Below are 12,067 nucleotides of genomic sequence, written 5' to 3' on the forward strand. Positions count from 1 at the left end.
CCAATGGAAGTGGGGGGGGGGGTATGGAAAAGAGTATGGCTAGGGTGGGAAAAGGTCTTTGAGTTTGCTGGCTGTTTCACCAGGAGGGGAAGTGGGGGAGTTCACAGACAGAAGCTGGTGGGAACCCAGTGGCTTCTGTCTATAAAGTCCCCTCTTCCCCCATCTGACACAATCCACCTGTTACTCCCTCCTTATCGTCCATCACTCCCTTTCACCTCTTTATAGTGACTATATTTCCTTCCATATTTTTGATCCTGATGCAGGTCTCAACCCTAAATGCTTTGTACTGTTAATCTAACACTAGAAATAATAATAAAACTTCATTTACAGAGCACTTTTCAAACAGACAATGTAGTTCAAATAAAAATAAACATGAAAATAAAAGACGAAAAGATGTTCATTAAAAGCAAGGTTAAATAAATAGGTTCTGAGTTGGTGGTTAAAAGTGTCAACTGAGTCTACATCCTTTATAGTTTTAGTTATTGAAGTCCACAGTTTAGAAGCACAGTTCAAAAAAGTTACATTCAGTTAGTTAGTTTACTAATCTTTAAAGGAATTTCGTATTCTATTCACTTTTACAATTTTGTAGAAAAAGGCCATTAAACAAAGGCTGAAGGATACGGTCATCAAAAAGCCACCAAAAAGAAACATAAAGACAAAATCTGCAGTGCGGCCCCTGAATGATCCTTCCTCTAGCATGCGACAGTACCGGTATCTGCAGTTACAACTGTTAAGGGAATGCATCAAAATAAAAGAATGGCAAGTAAAAATGGACATGTCACTGGTTAAACAGAACAGCATAGTTCTGTGCAATAAAGCAGTTTTTTTTTAAATCAAACTTCTAATTGTCTATTCATACAACCGTTAAAAGGATACAGAAAGATCATATTAAACAAAAAATTAAATCCCACTGTACCAAAAAACAGGAAATTTGTAATTAATCGCCAAACCTACAAAAACAAGCACAGGTTAACATCACAGAAAATCACAAAATCAAGCAAGTTGTATGAAGGCAAAATTGACAATTCAACTACCATTCCTAAAGGATGTAACAAACAGGATAGATAATGTGGAACAAGTAGAATGTAGTGCATTTAGATTTGCGGAAAGCCTCAACAAGTTGTCATATTAAAAGTTTGCAGCACAAGAGTACATGGAGTTGGGCTAATATAATAGCATAAATAGACAGATGGAACATTGCTTAACAACGAACAGGAAGTCAAGATATACATCATTTTCAGTTTAGCATTCAATAACTAGTGGATGCTTGTGGGTTGTTGCCAGGACTGAACCATCTATAAACTATACTGAAGATTTGGATGGAAAGGTTGAGTGGACTCCAGCCAAAGTTGCTGATGATGTGAAAAAATAGATGGATTTGCAAATTGTGAGGAAATACAAATGGTCTGCAAAAGGTTGAAAGTCAGTCACTAAGACACTGAGACTTCAGATGGGGGAAATGGGATAGATAAAAATTAGCCTCAATGTAGTAACTTTAATAGTTATTAGGTATTTTGACATTGGGGAAGAGACTCAGAAATCCCATTATTTTAAGACATAATCAGAACAAATGAAAGCAGCTACTTCAGTTAGAAGGGGGATTTTACATGTGCAGTATTGTACTAATTTACAATAGGAAAGGCTTTGCTGCACTGGAAATCAGAAAGATGAGCACATACATTGAGTCATAATACATTAGAGATAGAAACACAACACTTACTTGATAATGTTTGAATATTAACTCTGGATTGAGGTACAGCTGAAATGGTGTGATTATTTCTAATTGCTGAAAAATGAATTACATGATTTTCATCAACAAAAATGGAAGCACATACAAATAGTGCTTTCTTCCAAAATACTTGCACACAACAGCTACCTTAAACCACCCCAGACAATGAATCGCTTTTCAATTGCAGTCAGTTGCGATACATGAAAAATCAAATAATTTGTTTATAAGCTTCCACAAACATGAAAACAATAAATTTAACAAAGTCTTGGGCAACAGTCAACAGCAAAGTGGGGAAACAAGGGAAGTTAGAGCAAAGTGTAGCAATATAGTCCTCATCCAGCATTGACAGACAGTAGAACAGACTATCATTCTCTACAAATGCCAACAAAAGTCAGGCAGGGTAACGCTACAGTATTTTTTAGGGCAACAGTAACAACCAGAAGTTTTAATCCGTACACCAGGTTGAAATCCTGCTGCTAGTTAAGCTTGGGAATATAGTAGAAATAGACTTAGAGAGAGGCTCAACAAGCATAGGGGACGAAAGGGAACAAAGATTCAGATTTAGATTTATTTATTACACGTACATGGAAACATAGAGAAATGCATCATTTGCATTAACATCCCAGCACACTTGAGGATGTGTTCACAGCATGCCCACAAAGAGATACTCTGGGTACCTCATTATCTGCGGAAAGATGGAAGGAGCCCCGAGCAGACAAAACACTGGCATAGACTGGTGGGGCTGAATGTCAGCTCGTGCACACTATATCCTGCGGGAGATTTTGAGACCTGCATCCCATAAAACAATGGTGCAATGTGAATAACATAGATCTAGCTCAAAGGAAAAATTGGGAGTCTGATGTTCTTTGTTAAAAGATATACAGGAAAAACATGGCTGATTACTGATTGATTTAGCTATGATATAATATAGAAAAGGGTTGAATCCAAAAATATGATGTTTGGACCAATTAACAACAGGAGAGCTGTTATATTGTAAACGAACAGAAAAGACGCAAGGCCAGAGCAGTGATGGTGTCCATTATCTTAATGCAGACTGGGACAGCACAGTCACAAGGCCATAAAGGGGAATGGATTCACGAAACATGAACAACAGAAATTCCTTGTTGAGTGCATTCCACCTGAATCAAAAATGAAGCAACGCTGCAAAACTAAAACACTGCAGATCCTGCAAACCCGCAGAAAATTAGAAAAGACTGTACGCCCTCAGCATCTGGGGGGAGAGAAATAGAGTTAACCTTTCAGATTGCCAGCCTTTCATTGGAAATGGAACAGAATGCAGTTTCTCATTAGGGGGAACGACCAGGATCAAGTGAAATGTTTCAGTGGCTGAGGACTGTGGGTATTGGGTGGGATCATCCACCTTTGCCTCAGACTTATTTATGGTTGTTACCAGCTTCATTTGCGGCTTCTCTTCTGTATATGTTTGTTTAGCCTCTTCTCCCTCAATCTATTTATACTATATTCCCATAGCCATATGTCACCGACGTCAAGAGATCATTGCTTCCCTCCAAGTGAGAGGTTTACCGGAGCAATACACACAAAATGCTGGAGAAACTCAGCAGGTCAAGCAGCGTCTACGGATGGGAAAAAATGTTGACGTCTTGGCCGAGCCCCTTCATCAGGACTGGAAAGGAAGGGGGAAGAAGTCAAATGATGAAACAAAGATTGGGGGTGTTGTGGATAGTGTGGAGGGCTGTCAGAGGTTATAGTGGGACATTGATTGGATGCAGAACTGGGATGAGAAGTGGCAGACGGAGTTCAACCCAGATAAGTGTGAAATGGTTCATTTTAGTAGGTCAAATATCATGGCAGAATATAGTATGGCAGTTTGGAGGATCAGAGGGATCTTGTCTGGTCTGAGTCCCTAGGACACTCAAAGCTTCTGCGCAAGCTGACTGTGTGGTTAAGATCCATTTCCCTCTCAGACCCAATCTCCTACCTTCTCCCCATATCCCTTCATGCCCTGACTACTCAAGAACCTATCAACCTCCATTTAAAAATACCCAATGACTTCATCTCCACAGCCATCTGTAGCAAAGAGTTCCATAGACTCACCACCCTCTGCCTAAAGAAATTCCCCCTATTCTCTGTTCTAAAGGTATGTCCCTGTATTCTTAACCTGTGCCCTCTGGTCCTAGACTCTCCTATATAGGAAGCATCCTCCCTACCACCATTCTACCTAGGCCTTTCAATATTCAGTAGGTTTCAAAGAGATATCTCCTCCACCCACCCAATTCTTTTGAACTCCAGCGAGTACAGGCCCAGCGGCATCAAATCCTCCTTGTAAGTTAACCTTTTCATATCTGGGATCATTCTTGTGAACTTCCTCTGGCCACTCTCCAATCCTTTCTTAGATGAGGGATCCAAAACTGAACACAATACCCCAAGTATGGTCTGATCAATGCATAACGAAGCCTCAGAATTACATCCTTGACTTTATATTCTAGTTCTCTCGAAATGAATGCAAACATTGCATTTGCCTTCCTTACTGATTCAACCTGCAAGTTAACCTTTCGGAAATCCTGTACGAAAACTCCCCAAGTTCTTTTGTACCTCTGATTTCTGAATTTTCTTCTCATTAGAAAATAGTTGAACGCCTTTATTCCTTCAGCAAAGTGCATGACTATGCACTTCCCTAAGCGACATTCCATCTGCCATTTCTTTACCCAGTCTCCCAATCTGTTGAAGTCCTCCTGCAGACTCCTTGTTTCCTCAACACTACCAGCCCTTCTATCGACTTTCATATCATCAGCCAACTTGGCCATAAAGCCATCAATTCCATCATCCAATTCATTGATATATAACTGAAAAGAACCTGTCCCAACACCAACCCCTGCAGGAGACCAGGTTTGGTGGTGTGCAGGAGATTGAAGGTTTGGTGATCACCAGAATCTTAGGCAAGTATCAGCTGCTGACATGGGACTGGATGAAACAACAAGAAGCTTTAGAAGGGAAAGGTATCAACTGAAGTGAAAATTTTTAACTAAAAAGGGACTAATTTCAATGATTAATAAAGGACCCACAAAATACGATTATAAAGCATAATTAAACATGGGATATTAAAGAAACATCCTGGTGGAATTAGACATAATCCCATCCAAGGAAAAGTAGGGTTTCTGAATCTTTGAAGACAAATGAAAAGGTGAAATACAACATGTGTAAGACTAATATTGCAGCAGGACACTAAGAGATACAACATGGAACAGGCCCTTCTGGCCCTTTGAGCCGCACTGCCCAGCAACCCCTGGATTTAAACCCAGCTAATCACGGGACAATTTACAATGACCAAGTCACCTACTAACCGGTACGTCTTTGGACTGTGGGAGGAAACGCATGCAGTCTTAGTTGCACCTCAGTAGGGCCAATACAAGCTGATAGTACACTGATAAGGGCAGAGCACAGAGATTTTTGGATCCAAGTTCACAGCTCCTTGAAAGTTTCTACACAGGTCTATAAGGTGGTTAAGAAGGCTTTTGGAATGCTTGCTTTCACTAGTTGAGGTACTGAGTTCAAAAGTCAGGAAGTTATGTTGCAACTGTATAAAACTCTGCTCAGGCCACATCTGGAGTATTGCAGTTCTGTTCACCCACCACCATAGGGAAGATGCTGCGGCTTTGGAAGGGGTGCAGAAGGAGGTTACCACAATGCTGTCTGGTTTAGGGGGCATGTGCTATCATCAGAGGCTAGAAGAACTTGGGTTGTTTTCTCTGGAGCGCCAGAGGCTGACGGGAGATCTGATAGGGGTTTACAAGATTATGGAAGGCATTGATAGAGTGGACAGACAGCATCTGATTATCAAAGTTGAAATGTCTAATACCAGGGGCATGCATTGAAGGTGACAGGGGGTAGGTTTAAGGGAGATGTGAGTGTTAAGTTTTTTTTTTATACTCGCAGCTGTGGATGCCCGGAATGTGCTGCCTGGTATGGTGGTAGAGGCTTTTAAGAGACGTTTGGATAGGCACATGGATGTAAGGAAGATGGAGGGATATGGACATTGTGTAGGTAGGAGGAATTAGTAAGGGGTGGAATGTAGGAGACAACGGCGCCTAACGCCGACTCCTTTGCCTGCATCTTCAGAAACAGCTCTAATTCTATCTTTAATTTTTCCCTTTCAGGGTTCTTTTGAAGACCCTGACCTGGAGTTACATGCTGACTTTGGTTCTTTGTGGGAATGGGACCCGGTCTTCTCGGGGTTTCACAACTGGCCGTTATACCAAGGACACGGCCTAGAAGATAAGCGCGCCTGCAGAGTTTCAGGATCTCATTTCTCTGGAGGCTGGCAGACTCGAGGTCAGAACCTCTGCAGGAAGTCGGTGTGTCGTGGGAAACAGAAGATCGAAAGCAGCAAGCTGTGTCCCCAGAGACCAGGGTTCTTTGGGCACAGAGCTCAGAAAAAGCGATGCAATGGACTTTTAACATCCTAAATCAGCGAGTTGTTGGTTATGTTTCCCCTCTCGCTGTGAAACAGCGACACCTCTTTTTCCCTTATTAGGGAGAGAGAGAGCCTGTGGTATGTTGAATACCAGGTGAACGAGTACTCTTTGGGGTACTGCAAGTCTGTGTCTTTATTGATGCTTTGCTGCATGTAGTGCTCGGTGGGGGGGGGAGGAGGGGGGATTGTTGCTTTGCTGCTGCTTACACATGGGAGGAGGGAGCTGGGGGGCTTTGGGGTTCTGACATTTAACTGTCATTCATTCTTTGGGGCACTCCTCTGTTTTCGTGGATGGTTGTGAAGAAAAAGTATTTCATGATGTATACTGTATACATTTTTCTGACATTAAATGCACCTTTGAACCTTATTTGGGTGTTTTTGATTTGCTTTCTAGCTGGTTCGCCACAGCACTGTGGGCTGAATGGCCTGTAGCCATGTTGCACTATTCTCTGTTAACGTAGAAACTCCTTATAGGCAGCAAAAGGAATTAGGGTTCCTGTACTGTAAAGTGTTGTGCTAACCACTAGGCCACTGTGTCATCATAAATATAGGGAGACCAAGTAGGAGATTGAAAGAGAGAAAAACAGCAAAGAGTTAACTTAAAATACACAAAAAGCTTTTTACAAATGCATTTGCAGTAAAAGGGTAGCATGCCTGACATTAGACCTGAACTAGAGAATATCTTCAGCTTCATCAGAAGAGATCATCAGGTGAATGGAAAGAAAGATTCAAGGACGTGCCAAAAGTCTCTGCAAAAAGTGCAACATTTGCACTGACTCCTGGTACATCGAGCCCATGACTGTACAAAGTGGAGAAGGCAGTCATACTTCAGGAATAGGTCTAATCTCTGCATAAGTGGTGGAAGGAGCATATCATGTCTCATACATCTTGTAATTTCAGAGCTACTGTTTCCAATTAAAACGTTTATTCTACATTATCTACAAAAGTACCCAAGAGGGCAGTGCTGCTGATCTTGTTTGTCTGCACTTTCAGAAGTGCTTTGATAAAACACCAAAAATACCCATAATCCAAACCAACCTCTACTGATTAATCACTGTTTTTCTTTTCGATCACAAGAACTACATTGCAAATCTAGCTGGAGAATCTCAACCCAAAATGTCAACCTCCACAGATGCTGCCTGAGTTCATCTTGTATTTTCTTTATTGCACTACACTGTACCATAATCGAATCCAATAATTTACCGACCATTGAACCTAAATTAACAGATTTGTAATTGCTGAATTATCTGCTAATTCCTTTCACAGCAATGGGAAAATCCAGCCAGCAAAGACTGAAAAGGAACCTCTGCGAGTTCCATCATAGTAAATGAAATAAGGGCAGAAAATACTAAACTCAGTATGCAACAGCTTATGTGTAAGAAGAGATGGTCAATGTTTCAGGTTGAAAACCCTTCGTCTTCTCCAATGATGTCGGCTGATGTTCAACCTTTGCACCCGATGACACTTTCTGCACCGCACTCGAGTCCTCACAGCTCCCCCCGTGCCCCAAACCCTGTGCCTCGACTCCGGAGAACAGGACCCGATACTGGACTCCGGCCTCGTAGACAAACACGTCAGCTCTCCATCCAGCCGGAAGCCAGTGTAGCCACGTTACCCACATCAACAAACTAACTGCCGGAACAACCCAGTCGGTCGAGTAGCAGCTGTGGGTCGGAAGAGAGTGTCGATGATTCGGGTGAAAACTCTGCATCACCCCAACGAACAATCCCCTCCTCGCCCCACAGACGCTGCTCGATCGCTTGCTGTCGAAGACTCCCGTGTCTCCAAGTTACCCAGATCCCCGGCCAGGACTCTGAACCTCCGGCCCAGCCTCCACATGCCGACCACTCGCTACACCCCCTCCGTGTACAGGCCGCTCTCGCCTCTGCCCCCCGCCTTCCAGGTGTGAGCGAGTCCGGCCCCCGATCCTACCACAGCGGCGGTGGTGAGCACACAGGCCGTGGTATAAGCCCGGGTCACCAGCGGGATCTGCAGGTACTCCTGCTGAAGGCTCTGGTACGCCATCTTCGTACTTCCGGCCAGTGCCGCTGGCGTCACTTCCGCACACGGACACCGTCGAGCGGGCACCCCCAGCCAGGTGCGCATGTGTGGGATTTCGGCGGGAGAACGGAACCGGTCAAACGGGCGGCTGAACGCTTCGTGAAGGGTGAGGAGGGTCGGGTGGAAGAGCAGGCTGGGCTGGGGGTCGGAGGTGGGAGAGGCCGTGGCGTGGAGGCAGAGAGACAGTCTGCAGATCCTGATGCTGAAAATCCCGATCAACGCACACAAAGTGCTGGAGCAGGGTCCTCCACGCCGTCAGAACTTGCCCATTACCTTCACTCTCTTCCCTCCTTCTTTCCCTTTATTCCACCGTCCACTGCTCTCTCCCACCATGCCCTCCCCACCTATAACCATCCAGCTTCTCGCATTGTTTCCTCACCCCACCTTTTTAATTCTGTCTTTTGCCCTCTTCCTTTCTAGTCCTGATGAAGGGTCTTGGCCTGAAATGTTAACTGTTCATTTCCCTCTCTGGATGCATTTTGTGTCTGCTGATGAAGGCGGTGAGAGGGAGGGTCATTAGAGTGGAAAACCGTAGCCGCATGTTTGTCTGTTGTCAGCTCCATTGCTTCCCTGTCATTTAGATATTTTTTGATTTATGAATTGTCGGGGACTGTTTGTTCCGAGGCCATCTACATTTTTATTCATTTTTTAATTTTAATTATTTTCTAGATTTTAAAATGGCAGATAGGCTGATGACATACGAAACCCAGTTCTTTGGGTTTTCTCCTCAGACTTGTGTTCTCCGAATTCACAGTGCAATCCAAGATTCTCTCCTTGATGTGATGCTTGTTGTGGAACGAGTAATCCTTAAGAAACTGAAAGAGCTCCCAGACAACAGCATCACACCATCTCAACTCCGTGCCTGTACAGAGAGTTTTCTCCAGTTGATGAAAGATCGTTTGGACGCAATCTTTGAAAAGGTTGAACAAGGAATTTTGCAGCATATTTTTTGTATTCCTGAAAATATTCTGCTTCCTGAAGACCATGTTCAAGAGCAGCACTTACACACACAGGAAGAGTACCAGGAACTTTTGATGGAAATCTCTCAGCTTCAACAATGTTATAAATGTGAAATAGCAGCCAAGCATGCCTTTCTTAGTGAGTTGGAAGAGCAAAAGATGGCTGAGCTGAAACTGGAGCAGAGGATTCACTGGTTGAACAGCTTGGATCATGTGTGGAAGGAGAATGGAATTAGCAGAATTCCAGAGAGCCTGGCCTTTGTTACAGACTTGGCCCTCAACATCCCAGCAGTGCTTGCAAAAATTGAAGAGCAATACAAGGATGAATTAAGACAGATGCGAGCTGAGAGTGCATGAATAAAAAGCGATTGATGCAACACAAAATGTAATCGAGGTCAGATCAGGTGATCGGTCATCTTCCGGATATGAGTCATGCTGTAAATTGAAGAGTTGTGAACTTTACTGCGAAATAGACCATTCTCTTTCTTGTCTGAGACACAATACATAAAATTACTTAAAATATTGTTAATTTTTACTCATTCAAAGGGCAAGAAAATGGCCAGTGTAGTAAGTGGGAAAAGTGATGTACAAAGTGTTCTGAGATCCTGCACATATTGAACAGTATGAATTCTTTTGAAAATGTTAGGAAACTAGTTATGTAGTGCAAAACTCAATAAAGCTTGCTTTCTATGGTAAATTTATTAAGTAATTCACCTCGGACTGTCTACCCCTGTGTTAGAGCACAGGAACGGGCCCTTTGGCCAAACCACAGCATTCTCCCTACTTGTGTTAGGCCCAAGCCCTTCAAGCCTTAAATATCGCAACTGTACCTGCCCCGACCGCTTCCTCTAACAGCTCCTCCCAGCACTACCCTGGGTATAAAGAAGTTACCTCCTAGATCTCTTAAATCTCTCCTGTCTTAATTCTGCCCTCTGGTTTTGGATTCCCCAACCATGGGCTGATGGTCTACCATATCTATACTCCTGATTTTCTAAACTTCTGTGAGGTCATCTCTCATTTCCTTATGTTCCAAGGATCCAGCCTGACCAACCTCTTCCTATAATTCAGGCATCAATCTTATGTAAATATCTTTTGCATTCTCTCCAGCCTGAGGCTGTCTCTCCTATGACAGGGAGACCAAAACTGTACACAATACTCCCAAGTACAGCTCACCAGCAATATAATGTCCCTACTCCTAAAATCAAAGCTGTGACCGATGAAGGCCAGCATGCAGCTCGTGATGTGATGTGAGTCACCCTTCAGACTCTCTTACTTTGGGGGAAATAGTGGCAGCCTATCCTTATAAACCCTCTGCTCCTGGTTACATCTTCATGAATCTTGTCTGGACCCTTTCCTATGGAGGGGAAATTGAACAAATAACAGAATACACAGTAGATGGGAGGACATCGGTGATATGGTGGAAGAGACAAGAGTTGCTGTGATTCTTTAAAGGCAGCAGGATGACGAGGTTTTTAATAGTCATTTGAGTAGAAGTAATGTGGCTGCCTCCTCAGCTCAAACAATTATGATTCAATCCCACTCAGGCAGTGTGAAGTTTGCACACCCAGTTTATTGGGCACTCTAGTTTACTGTACATTCCAATGGTGTGCTGAAAGGGTACTGTAAATTGCCCCTGATGTAGCTAAGTGATAGAGGGATCAAAGGAGTGTTAATAGCATGAGAAATGAAAGACGTGGGGGTGGGGAAGGTCATTGATTTGCTGCTGCTTTTGCGTGGGGGGGCTTTTGGGTTCCAATGTTTTTACTGTTACTCATTCTTTGGATAACTTTTTGTGGATTTCTGTGAAGAACCAAGAATTTCAGGATATAGAATGCATTCTGATATTAAATGGAACTATTGATGGTGAAATAGGTCTTCAGAGTTGCCAGTAAGTTGATGGGCCAAATGGCCTCTTCCTAGCTTGCAAAAAGAAAAGCATGACTAGAATAGAACAGCTGAGGAATTATGCTGGAAAAACTTATTTACTGCATATGGATCTGACCTTTCTTTAGGCATCCATTAGTCTCATGAGACCATGGATTTGCGCCTTGGTAGGTTTACAGAGTGAAGGCTTGGGCAAGGTTGTATGGAAGACCAGCAGTTGCCCATGCTGCAAGTCTCCCCTTTCCATGCCACTGATGTTGTCCAAGGGAAGGGCATTAGGACCCATCCAACCTGGCACCAGTGTCGTCGCAGAGCAATGTGTGGTTAAGTGCCTTGCTCAAGGATACAACACGCTGCCTCAGCCAAGAACTAGCGACCTTCAAATCACTAGACGAACGCCTTAACCACTTGGCCACGCGCCAACACGGATCTGACCACAACAGGAGAAATGTGATAGGATTGAAGAGTGCAGAGATTTGGGGATGTTACCAAAATTGTAAAATTGTAGCAAAAGGGGAGGATCCACTTTATTGTCATGTGTGCAAGTACAGAACTCTCGCGGCAGCATCAGAGGCACAGTGGGTAGGCGAGGGTTTATGTGAAAAAAGGATGTCTGAACAGGATATGTACAATTATGAAGGGCAGGATGGCACCACATTTACCTTCCCTATGCAGAAGTCAAAAACAATAAAGCACAGATTGATAGATAGTAGAAACCATTTTTTTAAAACAGAACCCGGTGTCTGGTGAAGGTCCGCAACTCACTGACTGACAGGGTGGTAGATGCAGAAACCCTCACTACCACTAAAAATTAATCCGGATAAATACTTGGTGTGTGACCGGTTGGAGCAGAAACCAAGAACTTTTTAATCAGGAGGGGCATATTAGACCAAGGAAAGACTGCAGGCATGTGGACGTCAGTGAATTAGACCAGTGAGAAGAGTAGAAAAGGGAATCATTTTTTCTTTGGCGCTTTGATCG

The 12,067-nt window shown here is 43.4% G+C and overlaps 2 protein-coding genes across 3 annotated transcripts in view; one reads left to right on the forward strand and one right to left on the reverse strand.

The window, feature by feature from the left end:
* Positions 1-8,259, reverse strand: part of derl2 (derlin 2) — a 27,046-nt gene extending 18,787 nt beyond the window's left edge. Inside the window, exons 1-4 of the mRNA XM_063031562.1 lie at positions 8,115-8,259; positions 1,721-1,786; positions 877-950; positions 622-715 (exon numbers count right to left, since the gene is read on the reverse strand). Coding sequence (XP_062887632.1) covers positions 622-715; positions 877-950; positions 1,721-1,786; positions 8,115-8,207 — 327 coding nt within the window. The 5' untranslated portion in view covers positions 8,208-8,259. The remainder of the gene's footprint in view (positions 1-621; positions 716-876; positions 951-1,720; positions 1,787-8,114) is intronic.
* Positions 8,158-9,890, forward strand: mis12 (MIS12 kinetochore complex component). 2 transcript variants are annotated; one of them, XM_063031564.1, is made up of 2 exons: positions 8,158-8,280; positions 8,913-9,890. In XM_063031564.1, exon 2 carries the CDS (start codon positions 8,921-8,923, stop codon positions 9,557-9,559), a length of 639 nt encoding a protein of 212 aa, XP_062887634.1. In that variant the 5' UTR covers positions 8,158-8,280; positions 8,913-8,920; the 3' UTR covers positions 9,560-9,890. The 2 variants fall into 2 exon arrangements, with proteins under 2 accessions (XP_062887634.1, XP_062887635.1); XM_063031565.1 differs by having other exon boundaries at positions 8,219-8,349.
* Positions 9,891-12,067: the final 2,177 nt, after the last annotated feature.

The sequence above is a fragment of the Mobula hypostoma genome, chromosome 23, assembly GCF_963921235.1.
Source record: "Mobula hypostoma chromosome 23, sMobHyp1.1, whole genome shotgun sequence".
Classification (NCBI taxonomy): domain Eukaryota; kingdom Metazoa; phylum Chordata; class Chondrichthyes; order Myliobatiformes; family Myliobatidae; genus Mobula; species Mobula hypostoma.